Genomic DNA, 16972 nt, shown 5'->3' on the forward strand with positions numbered 1-16972 from the left:
TATTTTTATTTTATTTTTAGGGGCAGAAAATTGAAAAAAGGAAACTTGAAATTCAGTGGCATTTTCTTTAAATGGAAGGGGAGTTTGGGAGTTTTAGCACATCTAAACAATCTGTCTTTATTTATTATTAGTTATAAAACAAAATATTTGTTTTATTTTTTTAAATTTAATGGAAATTGTTGTTTCGTTTTTAAATGCTGTGTTTGTAAAAAATAAAAAATATATGTTTTTTTATTTTCTATTTCATTAATTATATATTTTTATTGTTATATTAAATCCATATTTTATCAAAAAATATAGTTAACAATTAATTAATGCCTTTTGTTGTTTGTTTATAAACTTATTATTTATTTACTTTAGTTTTTTGTTGTTGTTTTCTTATATAAATAAATCACCTAAAATTTATATTTATATATATATATATTTTTTAATTTATAAAAAATCACTTTTTTCCGTGTATTTTCATATTTTTATATTTAAAAAAAAAACAAAAAAAATCTATACTCTTATATAAATATTTGAAAAAAAAATAATAATTAAATAAAAAACTAAACCAAAAAAATATTAAATTTTTATACATTTTGTTTTGCAGAAGAAAATACATACATACATATATATACTTTTTCTTACATATTTTAGAGTACAACAATAAGTGTAAAGATTGGGGAGGGGGGATACATTTTTGTTTTCGAGTTTAAGAGCAAAGCTCTTATTCTCTTTATCAAGTCTTTTGTTGTTGTTTTTGTTAATTTAAACTACACATGGTTTTTGTTATTGTTTTCTAAGATATGTCTTCTGTACATACATATATAATTCTTCTTCTTCTCGTTCAATTCATTGTTTCATGTGGAAGATCAATCAATTCCTTAATTACAGTTTGTATTTTTTTCTTTTTGTCTATTGTGGTGTCAAGTTCTGTTTCTTCTTCTACTTCATTCGTTATTTTTGTTGTAAGAAGAAGAAGAATCGTTTCTTGTGTATCTTTCGTTTTTTCTTTTTCTCTTTCGTTATCGTTTGTTAATATTCTTCTTGTCTATTTTGTTTTTGTGTCATTTTTTAAATCCGCCAACCCTGATCATCATCAACATTTGAATCGGTATCCGAAGGCTCTTCACCATACATATCCGCCAATTTACGGAAACGTGGACCAAAATTGGACAGATAATCAAAATTGAGATCACCATCATCTGTACAAGAGGCCAAACTGGATAGCGACCCGTCCGAATTACCATCACCCTCATAGGCATAGTGTCGTACATCGTCCACAGGGAAGGAGAGAATTTCCCGATCACAATTTTCTTTTTTATCGCCCAGGAAACCACCAATATCCGGTATCTCTTGAGGCTGTGTGGGCATGGCATGTAAACTATGTGGATCCTTGTACAGCGTTTCGCCATAATAAGGTTGGGTGGTGCGCAACACATTCAAATCGTAATCGGTATCACGTTCGCCGCCACCTTCATCTTCATAATTGATGATGGTTTCACGAATATCATCGATGTCCTTTTCATGCCAGCCATTCTTTTGTTTCTTCTGAACCACCACAGCGAGGAGGATAATTAGCAGCAGCACAATACACGATATAATGGCGATTAGGAAATTCCGATTAATACCCAAACTAACTGCGACGGCCACAGCCCGTTGACATCCGGAGTCGACATTGCGGAACACTGCAGGGGTACCCAAATTATAGGTATGATCATTGATGGTGAGATTTTTAATGCAACCAAAGAAGCCCTGCTGCCCAGGAACATAAGTCCAATTCAGCTGATGACCCAAATTGACCAAATCCACGGGAGTACCACCCAATTGCAGTGGAGAATTGACATTCAAAAATTCATTTGGCCCCTGTGGAGCCCCCAAACTCATACAGGTCGATAAACGGCAATTGTCCACAGTCATTTCAATGCTCGACTTTTGCAGCACAATGTCCAGTTGATATGATTTGCCAGCCTGTAGTTGTATGTGGCGATGATCGATGCGTATGGTGCCGGAACCGTAGTCCACTGTCAAAACCGGATAACCCTTGACCAATTCCAAGGCCAAAAAGTCCGACAGTGGCAGTAGGGGGTTATAATTAATTGGTCCCAAATACATAATCAGACCATGATCGGTTTGTGGTGCAACTTCCAAGCTTATGTGGGTATTATCACAGGCCGAAATGGGTTCATAAAAGGCATAACCATTACCATAAAAACCCACCGAGACCAATTCACAGTGGGGCCCCGTAAAACCATCAATACAATCACAGGCATCATCTTCACCAATTTTGGGGGTGCCACCATTCAAACAATATTTCCTGCCCTTAGCTTCGCACACACATTGGGCCTCAATGAAGGCATTCACACCCACAAATGAGGTAGTATTCGAATAGATCATATATGGAACCGAAGATTTATGCAAGGTATTTGTACAGGAACTTTCACATTTATATTTCTCAATGAGACACTCATCAATATTCACCATGAGGATCTGCAAATCCAATTCATTTTCCAGCTGCATTTGATGTTGGGCCACAATACCATTTAATTTCTCGGGAGCATAATATGGCGAACCATGGGCCGAGTAGCGTACATCCAACGTGTTATTTGTATTTTGCAAGACCGTAAAAACATCCACATTATCCACAGAGGTATTAAACAATCGTGCCAAATAGAATTGCAGACGATCTTTTAGCGATAACGCACTATCACCTTGGGCATCACGTGGTACGCTGATAAAATCTTCTTTGGTTATATTATAGAAACGTATGCTACCACTTTTATCCACAGCCTCTTCGGGTAATTCTCGTACAACCACTGTTACATCAGCATCCACGGAGTGGCGTGGTATAAATGTCGATTCCTCCGTCACGACAAACTGCAATTCATATGTACCTTCGGGTGTACCCTCGAGGTAGGTGATCATACCCGAACTGGGATTTAAACGGAAATTGTCGTGTGGTATCCCCTGGGCCCATTGGAACTGTTTATCATCCAAATCCCAATCATCTAGATCATCAACAAATACCCGACCAATCTCCGTATCAGGAGCTTCTCCCTTATAATTGTAGAAAGTGATGCGCGATGAACCCTCTGACATGGCATTATCGTTGACATCACCAATTATCAAATGCAAAATACTGACTTGACTCATTTTCGGCTGACCCGAATCACTTATCCGTATGGGTATGAAGTACTCCTTTTGCTGTTCACGATCAAACTGCACATTGGCAAAGAGATAATCATTGTCAATACTAAACTTATTTTTAATATCTTCCGAGGCCTCTGAATCAATGCCAAAAGTGTAGGGTGGGCCATTTTGTGGTTCATCGTAGTCGTTGGCCTGCAGCTGTACCACCTGGCCAGGATTGCGATTTTCTTGCCATATTACGGGCATTTTGTTGATTAAAAATGGTGCATTGTCATTAATATCCTGCAGATTAATGGTAACAGGTGTCACGGACTTAAGGCCAGTACCATCTTCATCTACGGCGGAGATCAAAACCTGCCATGACTTATGACCATGTGGTAAATCACGATCCAAGGGTTGTATCAACTTCAAACAACCATTATCATCGATACTCAACATTTTCTTGTGTTCATCTTTGACCACAAAATATTTAATATGTTGATCGGCATTACGATCCTTGATATCCGGATCATAGGCTTCAATATTTAAAATGCAGTTATCGAAAATCTGCTCTTCCCTAATGGTTATGGTGTAATTATCCTTAAACAAGGGGGTGTTGTCGTTGACATCTTCCAATTTGATGATAACCGTGGCATAATCATCGAAAATACCATCAAAGGCCCGAATCTGCAGCATATATTCGGTGATATCTTCATAATCCAATCTCGAGTTGACAGTGATTTTACCCGTCTGCTCCTCAATTTTAAAGGCATTGCCCACATTACCACTCTCTATGGTATATTTAATTTGTGAAGCATTATCCTCATCCTCCGCCGTGACTTCAATGACAATGAAATTGATATTGGCATCTTCGGGTAATTTATCTGCCACATATTCACTCATTTGGAAGTGGGGTTTGTGATCGTTTTTATCGGCAATTTCAATGCGAAATACTTGATGGCCCCTGTTTGGTTCGCCGTTTTTAATCAAAGACGAGGGGGAATTGTCACTGGCAATTACTTTGACATTGTAGAAATCCCTTTCCTCACGATCAAATGTGGTCAAGGCGGTGATATTACCGGTTTGTGGATCAATGGAGAAGATATCGAAATTATCAGCCAATTCAAAGGACACTATGTTATTTGCCTCAGTGCCATCCATATCGAATGCACGAACCTGCATAACCGGTGTACCGGCGGGTTCATTTTCCAAAATTGTACCGGCGCTCACTTCCGTAAAATAAGGGATATTATCATTAACATCTTCTACGCGAATTTTCAAAACATGTTCCGCCACCAAATCGTATGTATTTCTCGCACTCATTGTCAGGGTGTAATCGGTTACGGCTTCATAATCCAATGATTTACCCAAACTAATTGTCACAGTATTTTCAATTTGATTGAAAACGAAGGTTTTCTTGCTATTCGTTTGCTCGGTACGACCGGTGATTAATTCAAATATCACTTCCGGTTTATTGGGTACATTTGAGACGGCCTTTAGGGTTACTATCGGCGCCGAATAGTCACTAAAATTCTCCTTCAGATAAATCACATCATCGCCTAGTTCAATGAATTTTGGTGGTTTCTTGGACGATTCGACGACACGTATGCGTACTTCGATTTGTGCATCTTGCGGTGGATCTGGTACAATATTATAGGCTCTTACCGTTATGGTGTAGGTACCGCCTGGTTTACGATCTATGGGTCGGGTTAGCGATATAATACCTGCAGCTTTGTCAATTTTGAAGTAGCTATAATCACGTTCTTGCAGAATTTCATATTCGATAATACTGTTGTTGCCATCATCCAAATCACTGGCCGAAATGCGCATAACCACGGCATTGGGCTGGAAAGAGAAGAGGAAAGGGGAGGAGAAGAAAAATTAGTAAATTGAATTATACACAAAAATATAATTTAATGATCTCAATGGGTAAAAAATCGCCCTACAGTAAATTATAAAAATTGGTCTAACTTTAAGTGTAGCCCCCACAAAGGTCGACCTTCCGATTTTAAGGATTTTGGACACATTTTCCAATAGAATTAGCTGGAATTCGATATTTCGGATTCTCATAGGGTAGCAAAAATCTATCTAGCAAAAGTAATCAACATTGATTCATCTTTTGATGTAGCTCCCATATAACGATACCTTCCGATTTTCGATATTTTAAGAATTTCGGACACATTTTCCATTCGAATTGATTTTAATTCGATATTTAAGGTTCTCAATGGGTAGAAAATTGCCCTACAATAAATTATCAAAATTGATGCAACTTTAAGTGTAGTCCCCATATAAGTCGACCTTCCGATTTTAAGGATTTTGAACGCATTTTCCAACCGAATTGGCTGTAATTTGATATTTTGGATTCTCATTGAGTAGATAATCTATCTACCAAAAATTATCAATATTGGTCCACCTTTAGGTGTAGTTCCCATATAACAATACCTTCCTACTTTCAAAATTTTATATAATTTTTCTCAAACATATTGGCTGTAATTTGATATTTTAGGTTCCCGATGGGTAGAAAACCTCCCTACCTCAAAAGTTATAAATATTGATCCACACTTAGGTACAGTTCTCATATAGCGGATTTCGGAATTTTAAAGATTTCTGGGTAAGTTTCCAACAGAATTGTCTGCATTTTTATTTTTTTAGGTTATCTATGGGTAGAAATAAAATGTATCTACCAAAAATAAACAAAATAATCGCTTAGGTATAGACACCATATAAATCCATGCCTTCCGATTTTCGGTATTTTGAATATTTTGGACACTTTCTCAAATTGAATTGACTATACTTTGATAATTTGTATTCGTATTCAGTAGCGAATTTCCCAAGCGAAAAAAAAAATCGATATTAGTACACCTTTTGGTATGGCCCCTTATAACCATTTCTTCCGATTTTTGGTATTTTGAAGATTTTGGTTAAATTCTCCTAGAGATTGGTCAGCATTTTCATTTTCTTAGGTTCTAGATGGATAGAAAATTCGCCTACCAAGAAAAAAATAGATATTGGTCCACCTTTAGGTATAGCCACCATATACGGATTTTTGGTATTTTGAAGAATATGGGTATGGCTTTCAAACGAATTAGCAATAATTAAATATTTTAGGTTCTAATTAAACAGCAAATTTCCAAACTATCAATATCGGTCCACCTGAAAATGTAGCCACAGAGCCCTTCGATTTTATTTTTTTCAAATCTTAAGTGAATCTTATCTTTCAAACTTACTATAAAAATAAACCACATTAAACACATTTTCGCTCTTTCCACGTAACACACACACACAAAGCAACTTTAAAGATATTCTGCTACTCCGCTACGATTTTACAAAGTTATTTTTCCCGCTGAATTTTTTAATTTTTTTCTTTCTCCCTGATTTTTTCAAGTATTTCTTTTTTCTTTTTCTGCTATTTTTTTTTTTTCAAAAAAAGGTATTGATTTTCAATTTTAAGTTTTCTTGCGTTTTCAACTACTAATTCCGTGTCACGTCTGTTCAAGTGAAAATTATTTATTTTTCTTAAGAAGAGAAACGTTCGTTGGTGGTCGCATAGTCTAATAAGTCTTAGAGGGTTTTGCAATGCCTGCAAAAGTTGATTGCATTTGTCGGTGTGGTGGGATACGTAACTATAGCGTATTAGGGCACATTTAAATAAAGGTTTCAAGGTTCTGCAGCACATTTGTGGCTATGTGCGCTTTAATGTGAGTGCAGTGAACTCAATTGGAGGAATATGTGTTGGAATATTTGAAAAAAGGGGGAAGAGATGAAGAAGGGGAACTGACTTGAATGTGTACAATTGCATGGAAAGTGTTTGACACAACACAGTAAGTAAAGAACATTAGTGCTAGGCGAAAAAAGGGGAAATTGGAAAATAAGTTTTCCGGTACAAAGTTCAAAAACTATAGCAAAAAAAAAATTCTATTTATGCCAACACAACGAATAAAATAGAAGTCCCAAACAAACCTAATAATGATTGCTCTTGAAAAAATATTATTTAAAAAAAAAAGGTGGATACGAAAAAATTATTAAAAAATATGAATATAAGAAACATTTTATTTCGAAAATCACCACTTATTATGGCTCTTGGGAAAAAAAAAATTATTTAAACAATAAATCAAGAGGTCTTTTTTGACCATATTTTTATGGTCAATAGGTATTTTTTAACCATTCTTTATGGTTAAGAAAGACCTCTTGGTTTATTTTTTAAATTCCAAGAGCAATAAAAATTGATGATTTTGAAATAATATTTTTTTTTAAAGCTATTTTTTTATTTTTTCTTTATAATACACCATAATCCACCTTGTTTTTTTAATTTTTTTTTAAGAGCAATATTTTTTTATTTCATCAAAAAAGTGAACTGAAGAACAGCCTAAATGGACCTGAATTTGGAAATGGGGCATTCAGTGGTTACCTTTTCCTGAATGTTATACGCATTTACATTGTCCCGGATAGTATAAATCCACAATATCTAAAATTTCAATACCGTTCTGGACGTTTTTTCATTCATGTAGGGTATGAAATATGCTACCTCCTGGAGTTCAGATTTTCAAACATTCTTAGGGTAGAAAATATGTCACCTTCTCTACCTAGCTTTTTCAAAAGATTCGTTCAAAGTTTTCACAACGTTTACATCTAAGTGACCGAAAAAACGTGACCTCCACCACTTGGGGAAAAAGTGAAAATCTACAAAGCCATAGCAACAAAATTCGTGGAAAATTGTTACAATGGAAAAAGAAGGTGGATAAATAATTGTTGCCGGTCATCGGGGAGGTGTGGATATTTGTTTTTCTTTTCACAAAAAATGTACAGTGTGGAATACTAAGATAGGGACGTAATGAAACTATTTAGGCTAGGAAATTTGTAGGTTAAGAGAATGCGAAATATTTTCCTAAGAAAAAGAACTTTATAAAAATTCAAACAAAAAAAAATAGTTTTGTCAGGGAAATTCGCTACCTCCTCAATATTCAACTTTTCAAAATATGTGCATATCAATTAAAAATGTATCCAAAATCTTCAAAATACCTAAAATGGGGCCTATTTGTTATAAGGGGACAATACCTTAAGCTAGACCTATCAAGAACGTAAAATATTATATTATAGCAAATTCGTTTGGAAAATATGTACAGAGTTTTTAAAATACCAAAATTCGGAAGTTAATCTATATGATGTCAATATTGATCATTTTTGGTAGGACGGTTTCTTACTCATTCGGTATCAAAAATATTAAAGTAGAGATACACCTGTTGAAAACCATTTCCAAAATTCTTAAAATTGCGAAAATAGCGTGATATGGAGCCTATACGTAAAAATTGACCGATTTTTATCAGTCATCTTATCTCGATCTTGTACCCAATGTGAATCTAGTATAATAAATTATTACAATTTCGACTTAAAATAATTTCAAATCGGGATAGCCTTATCTCGAATCTGTACCTAAAGGTGGACAAATATTCCAATTCCAATGGAAAATATGTCCAAATTTTTCAAAATACCTAAAAATTGACCGAAGATTTATATAGGTGTTATACGTAATCGTGGACCTATATGAATTATTTTTTGGAAGGGAGATTTTCTTATTAATCCGTATCCATAATATAAAATTACTTTCAATCCGATTGAAAAAGGTGTCCAATATCTTTAAAAAACGAAAATTGAGAGTTCCATCTATATGTGCGGGTTTACCTAGTCTGAAACCGTTTCGAACTTGACGTGACTATAGACACAAACCATTTGTGTTCAAAATTTCAACATTTTATAGCAGTTATTTCGTAAGATACCGATAAATTAGAATATACAGAAAGGCGGACATGTGTAAATCGTCCTTTAATTTTACTCGGCTGGAAATAATCATTTTATTAGACCTTTGTTGATCTTCAAACGGAACTAATATACACTCCATACTGTGGTGGTGGTCTGAAAACACAGAGTTGGAATCGAATCATTATTGTATAAAGATCCCACGTTTATTATTATTATTATTACATTTTTTATTTATTTTTGTATAAATATGCCAATTATTTTATTTTGTGATTAAAAATCGTAATCCCCTTGAAAATTATATTTAAACATTAAGTAGGAAAGAAAATATTTTCTTTTTCATTTTACTGAAGCCATCAATCACGATAAGGAATTATAATCACAGAATGCCATTTTCAACAAGCATTGAAAATTCTATAAATGTAATTCAACAGCATATGTATGGACAAGCCGATGAAGAAAATCCCCTCCAATAATAATAATGATGATTTATGTTTATTTGAGAAGTTCAATCACTGCTGCTAGAGCTAACAAGAGATAATCCGAGGTTATTATCTGTTGCATGATGTTCTTATTATAAGTTTTTACATTAACGAACAAAAACATTTTTAAATGCAAAGAGATTGTAATAAAAATGGTCAATCGTCCATCATGGGATAGTTTAGAGAAAAAAAACCCACCCTTCAAATAAAGTTGTATAATAATGAATACCTTCATTGGGTTGATTGGAAAATTTAGTTACACAAGATAACAATTATATTCAGCTGCAACAAAACAACATCCTAGGGGTGGTTTGGTTACTTTGTGGGAAAAGAAACAATTTTTAACACCTGTGGATTTCGAAGAAATTTCAGTTTTGGGAGGTTCTCATTAAAATAAACGAATTGGGGTTTTTCGAGGGAAAAGAAATTTAAATATTTTGTTTTCCCGGTTTTCCACAAAATAGTCACACACAAGCGTTTTGAAGGACAGTAGTAGTTTCATGGGAAATAATAAGAGGACAGTTGAAGTAGATTGTGGAAAGATATGAGAAGTAGTATGCATAATTTATAGAAATTTCAGAGAATGCCTATTTGAATATAACTAACAAAATGTCTTCCCTTAAAAAATATGAGACTTCATGGGATATTAAATCTTCATGGGATATTAAGTCTTCATGGGATATCAAATATTGAAAAATTATTTTTTTTAAGAAAATACAAGGAATATTTGAAAATGATTAAGAAAATCATCTTCGTTTAAAAAGGTTCAATATTTTGCATGAATGATGACAAAATTAAGCAGTGCGGTAGAACAGATTATTTTCAAAAAAAAAATAAATAAATAAAGGGGACAACGAAGCAATTTTTTTATTTTTTTTTACCGAACATTTATGATTTTGAAGCATGAACCATGCAGCAATCAAGCAGAAGCGGTAGAACAGATAATTTTTTAAAAATTTAAAATTTAATGTAAAGGGGTCTCCCCCACACCAAGATTTTTTTTTTAATTTTTACGAGACGATCATGAGTTTGAAGTAAATAAGAAAAATCTTTTTTTTACAGAGAATGTGTTGGTCCCACAAAATCACCTTCTCATAAAAAATGGCACAACACAATATATCCCACTGTTATATTATTATAAAGTTGAGCATATAATGTCAGAATATTTGTCAAATATACGGGCTTAACAAATTTTAATAAAGTAGAAAAATGTAGCTAAATTCAATAATTCTGAATTAGACATAATGAGCATAGACTCTGGTGATGTTGAAAAAGTTGGAAATGAATGTCCAGAGGACAATGACAATTATAGACAGTGGGTATGGAATTATACATTGTATTCTTGAAAACATCCTTAAGTATTCCTAAAAACAGATTATTTTATTGAAAACATTGACAAGGATTTTTTTACATTTACCTGCTTTAACATGTGTTCAACAGGAATTTTTATTTTAGAACACAAAAAATATGCCCTCAAAAAATTTCCACTTGAAATAAAATATGGAAACATTATGGGATAATCCAAACAATTTGGATGAACTGCTAAAAGGGAAATTTCCAAAAATATGTTAGTAGGTAGGCGACATTACCATTTCTTCAAATCCCAAAGCTGAATATAATTTTGAAGATATCTGTATTTCCGTTAAAAAAAATACTTGATAAAATCTGATTTTAATTTATTTTTTGAAATAATATTTTAAAATAAGACTCTTGATTGTAAACGAGGAATTATTGTCATTCTCTGAGCCCCTAAATATTACTTCAATATCTTTGGAATTTCTCAAGAACAAATATTGTAAGCTATGAAACGGAATATATTTTTAAGGGATAATATCCAGTTATCAATTTTTTTCATCAGTAACTAAAAAATATTAAAAATTGAACTTAACACTGTATCCAGTTACACATATAATTATATTTATGCCATCAAAACTTTAATAATTTAAAAATTACAAATACATTTTGTTCACAATGATTCACAGTTTCAAAATTAGAACAAAGGTAAAAAAATGGGAAGGCCATTTTTTATTATTTCGTTAAAAAAAATAATAATAATAAATCTTATCAACAAAACATTGAATTTCTTACTCAGCAATCATGCAATCTATATAGGTAGTAGTTATGTATGTCGAGTTTAAAATGAAAATTTTATGAATTGAATTTCAGTTACGTTATTCTAGTTTAAGTCGGCCACCTACTTTTTTTGCTGATGTTAATTAACTGTCGAATGAGAGCAAAGCTAATAATAGTAGCAGCAGTAGCATGATGCTATGTGAGAATGAAATGCCTCGTTGCATTTTGTAACACTGTATAAGGTATCATCATCGTCATGAACGTCATAATTTTATTTTGCATTGTTTTGTAAATGAAGCTAGTTTGTATGTGAAGAATAGCTATATTATCTTGGCATCTACTTCACATTATATTCAAAATTATATTGTATGTTGATGTGATGATATTCACAAAGATGCACAAACTTGTGAAGAGTCGTTTTAAAAAATGTGTTGAAATTTTTAAGTCTGTTCAACAAGGTACTAAAAGCTTCATTAAAGCAAAACTAAATTTATGATTAAGAGTTTAGAAGAACTGGAAGAAGTTTCCTCTTGTATGATGCTAACTCTCCCATACAAAATTAAAATTGCTTTCAAATTTTTGGTTTTTGAAAAATCTGCTCAATGAGGGAATGTTTTGCTTTCTTCTTCTGGAAATATTAAATCACATTAAATTTCCAGTTTTGCGAAAGAGCAGTTTTTTGGTGTATGTCATTCGTTCAATACATGTTCTTTCCTGAAGTAAAACCTGAATTTTCTTTACGGGCTTCTCTCAAAATAACTATCCTTAAAAAAATTAAAGCATAATATTTTAATTTTCTCAAATATTAACAAATAATTACCTTAAGATAATATATTTTTTATTTAAAAATCATTGCACATGGGATGATTGCTTTGATTCCTACTTTCTATCAATAACCCATAAAACGCGATAACATCTTGAAATTTTCTGTTAATGTTGTTATTGGCATAAAAAAAGACTTGTTAAAATTCCTTAAAATCAAAAACAAATATGAAATTTATTTAAATATTCACAAAAATATTGCTAAATAATTACCTCAAGATCGTGCCAATATTTTAGACTAACGGCTCAAAAAATTGTATAGATATGGTTTGAAATATATCAATAGCTTTATGGCATTTTTGTCCCTATTCCTAATTTGCATTAAACTCTGCAACCTTTTCCCACACCAATTAGCAGTAATCCAGGGGTCCACTAAATTGGCCAAGAAAAGGTCTTCTACCTCACACTCATTAAACTTCTCCCACATCACTTGAACACCCATTACTTTTTATAAAAATATAAAACTAAAATTAATAAATCAATAAAAATTTCTATAACTCACCTGTATGTCTTCCGACATCGATTCATCATAACGAGCCTTATTGAACACCGGTGGATTATCGTTGATATCCTCAATGGTCACTTTAAATGTACAAATATCATCTAAAGGAGGACGACCATTATCGGTGGCCTGGACCGTAACATATACCGCTTTTTCATGAATTGGTTCATCCCGATCGAATGTGTGCTCCGTGGTAATAACACCCGTTGTTGGATTTATACGAAATTTGGGCCTCTCAGCAGCCGATTGTACTAAACTATATTTGATTTCCTGACCCGCATCAGGATCTTCAGCCTGTACCATTATAACGAAAGTGTTCTCAGGTTGTTCTTCCTTAACCGATGGTTTATAACCGGCACAATTTTTAAAAGCCGGTTTACGATTGTCAACATAGTTGAGTATCTCATTAGAATTGACATTGTTGTTTTGAACATAGTACGCATTGGAGGCACCAATACCGCGTGCGGATGAGGATGATGGTAGGCTACCGGAATATAAGGCGGATACGGAATCACGTTTCAAACGCAGAACACTTTCTAAATTATTGACGCTTGTTGTTTGATTTGCCGAAATATCAGCATAGGAGGAATGATGATTGTGGTGTTGCTGCTGTTTGTGGCATAAAACATAGGCGGGTAGAGAAGAGCTGAGACACAGTGCTATTAACGCTACAACAAATGATTTATAAACATTTTGTTGTAGTAGCAATGGCGGCAGGTGGTGGTGCTGATGGTGTTTCCTTCTTCTACTGCTATAGATATGTTGTTTGTGTTGTTGTTGGAGCAGGATGTGATCATTTTCATGCCTTAAACAAGATCCTGAACATCCTGTTTTTGTAAAGGACGACGAGGACGTGGAGTTTTTCTGTGCTGTTGATGATGTGAAGTTGTCTTCTGTCGTGGGTGGCTGAAGTCTTGCCATTGTGTTGTTGTTGTTGATGTTATGATTCATGTTGTTGTTGTTACTATTGTTAGTGGTAGTGTCAGGCGAAGCCATAGTTATTTCATTACCACCAACAACATCGAGGACATTTATTTTGGATGGAATAGTTGCTGATTTGTATGGAAAAATTTCCATAGAAAAACCGGAAATTTTCACCATGGACCAAAGGAGAGATAAATGCTGCAGCTGCTGGGCTTTCTTTTGCTTTGTCTTACCTTTTATGTTGTCATTTTGTTAAATCACGGCTTCAATACGTATGAGTCACCCAGTATTTATCGGAAAGAAACCAACTTGGAGAGATTATTTTTTAACACTTTATGGTTCTTTTTTATCTAAAATTTTGATAATCACTATTCTTCTTTTTTCAAAATTCACTTTTTTAACATTTCTTTTTTGTAATTTTCTTTCAAGAAATGAGTAAAAAAAACTTTGTGTTGCTTCTTTTTTCAGTCTTTTTTGTGCACCAAACAACAATTGACGTTTGTTAACGTCATCGCATTTTCATGGCAACCAAGCAACGACCGACCGGTACAAGAAAAACGGTAATACACACGGGAGAGTTGGGAGATAATAGTTAAACCAATTTCTTTCTGATTCTTCTTCTTCACTCTTACTCTCAGAGATTCACTCACAAGTAATTTTTCACGTTTAACTCTTTTTTATTCATTTAATTGTTTAAATTGTTAAGATTTGTTTTTTGTTGTTGAATTTTTTATTAATTAAAATCAATTCATTTGTTACTCTCTCTTCTTCTATCGTTGCCCGTTACGTTTCTTTCTCTTTCATGTTTCGACTTGAATTGATGTTAACGTATTTTCGTATTCGTGCACAGTTCGTTCTGTTTGTGGTGGTGGTGACCCTCTACTATTGACACAAAGTAAAAAACAGGTAATTCCAGGTAAAAATAGTGGTTTTACTTCACTCACGCACACACACTCACTTATCTATGCCAACGTTTTTACAATGGCCGAAAAGCTAGGTAAATGCAAGTCAAGTTATATACAATACACGTCTGTATATATAGATGTGTGTTAAAATGTTTACTCTTAACAATGGCAGTAGGCAGGCTAATGCATTTGTAGTGGTTACCAATAAAGCAACCAACAACAAAGCGCAGAGAGGAGGGGAATAGATAAAAAACTCCAGGTATTTTTGTTGCTGTATTATTTTTCTTCGTTTTACTTCACTTGTTTTCTTTTTATTAAAGGCACAGTTTTGTATTATTTTTTATATTTCTTCTTATTTTTCGTTTGTTTATTCCAATTTTCGTTACTTTTTTGTTAACTCTTTTGTAGTCAAGTTTTCTAGTTGCTGCGACAAGCAACAAGTTTTCTCTTGTAACTTTGTTGTATTTCTGTATGTATGTGCGATCACGATCTTGCTCTCTCTCGAAACGAGTTTTTTGGTGGCGCGCGCTAATTTCGTCCGCAATCGACAACCAACAACACCAAATTCAAAAACAAAACTAAACGTACTGCACAGCAACAGAGCATTACGCCGTTCAATGCCTCGACGGTTGTGATATGACGCCGTTGTTTTTTAAGACATCGCAGGAGTTGTGAACAACGGCGGAAATACTGTAGAGCTACATGGTTGTATTTTTCATATTCACCACAATGCATTTTAACATAAACGGACATCTAGTGGTCAATAGCAAAGTTTGTATCGTATAAATTATAGCACCGTTAGGTTTCGGACTATGTCGTTTTTATCGTAATAAATTACAGTGTTGTATTTCAACATATTGTTATTTTATAACCCTGAGAATATATCCGTAATAAATCAATATTTTAAAGAAGAGAATATGTCTACAAAAATTCGCGTATCTCCAAAAATCTTTAAAATTTTGGTCTACAGAAAATACCTATGAAAATTGTATGTTTGTGACTCTGAAAATTCACTCTTATAAAAATGGGTCAATAGGTCTTCTGTTAGAAGGTCAGTAGGTCTTTTATTATTTTTTTTGTATGTTTTCTTATAGAAGACCATATGAGTCATCTTATAAAAGGCCAAATCGAACTTATTGAAACATAATAGGTATTAATATAAAAGTCAAAATAGGCTTTCTTATATAGGGCCGGTATATAATCTTATATGAGATCCTATAAATATATATTTTAAGTGAGCAATGGATCCTCCTATAGAACATTGAACATTGCAGAGGTATATAACGAAAGTAGTGAAACTGCATGCCTAACTTAGGAAAGTATTAATTAAATCAAATATGCCATAATGTGGAGGAGTGGAATGATAAACTCCAGCCTCTAACTTCTTACAGGATCCGCGCGCAAGATATTACAAATATATATTTTTATTCTACATCCTCGAAATTGATCCATGTTTGAGAAGAATATTTAAATGTGCGAAATATTGATCAAGTCCGATACACCTTTCGACACTCACATTTTTCAAATCGACTCCAAATTGTCTGGAATGGATTTGGGCTTAGTCTTTATTTTGGATAAGCGAACAATCCACCCTAAGCTCCCAAAATAACCAACTGTTATAGATTTTTATAAAACTGTCTGGGACAACAGTCTATGACCGAGTCAGAATCAGGTTGATAATAGTGATTGAATGGCTTACCTCCTCCATGATTGAGGAGAGACTATAATGAAGAACCTTTTATAAACAATCTATAAAGGCTTATAGGACACTGTGCCGTTATCAGGAGGATATGGAACATTCCACCAGTTATCCAACCTATCCACTATTTTACCTTGAAGTCAAAAGGCTGGCTAAAATAATAAAATATTTATTTTGAAATTCTTCAATTCAAATTTGTTACCCACCAATATCCCCTAAAATGGCCATAGGACAAACAAAATACCTTAAATGGAACCTGATATTTTTATTACAGGCGTCCATATTTTGGGCAAAGAAGTTTTCCTCCCACCTAAAAATGAAATGCCAAATTACAGTCCCTTTTGTTTGAGAATGCTACTTTTGTATACCATACAAACCTATATACTAAAACGTAGACCGATATATATCATATCAAACATATTATTCGGAGTTACACTGCTGCTCTTCAATAATCTCTTTTGAATTTCTTCCCCCTTTCTGTTCTTCCTAGCTCCCTCTGATAAGAACTTGCAAGAATTTCCATAGCTCTATTTTAAATATAAGGGCAGTGTCCCTTATAGTTCAGTATTCTGAAAGGTGATCGCTAAGAATAAGCTGTAATTTCTTTTCAAAAAAAGTAATATTTATTTCAAGTTTAATAACAACATTAACCTTATATTAACAAAATAAATACATATCTACATTTCAAAAACACCAAACT

The 16972-nt window shown here is 33.4% G+C and overlaps 1 protein-coding gene across 1 annotated transcript; it reads right to left on the minus strand.

Annotated features, from left to right (window-relative positions):
• Positions 1 to 1056: 1056 nt before the first annotated feature.
• Positions 1057 to 13665, minus strand: LOC133324119 (DE-cadherin). Its single transcript, XM_061533005.1, has 2 exons — positions 12745 to 13665; positions 1057 to 4956 (listed from the first exon to the last, which is right to left on the minus strand). Exons 1-2 carry the CDS (start codon positions 13663 to 13665, stop codon positions 1057 to 1059), a joined length of 4821 nt encoding a protein of 1606 aa, XP_061388989.1.
• Positions 13666 to 16972: the final 3307 nt, after the last annotated feature.

The sequence above is a fragment of the Musca vetustissima genome, unplaced genomic scaffold (genome assembly GCF_032173495.1).
Source record: "Musca vetustissima isolate MV318-11 ecotype Yass unplaced genomic scaffold, APGP_CSIRO_Mvet_v1 utg113746, whole genome shotgun sequence".
NCBI lineage: Eukaryota > Metazoa > Arthropoda > Insecta > Diptera > Muscidae > Musca > Musca vetustissima.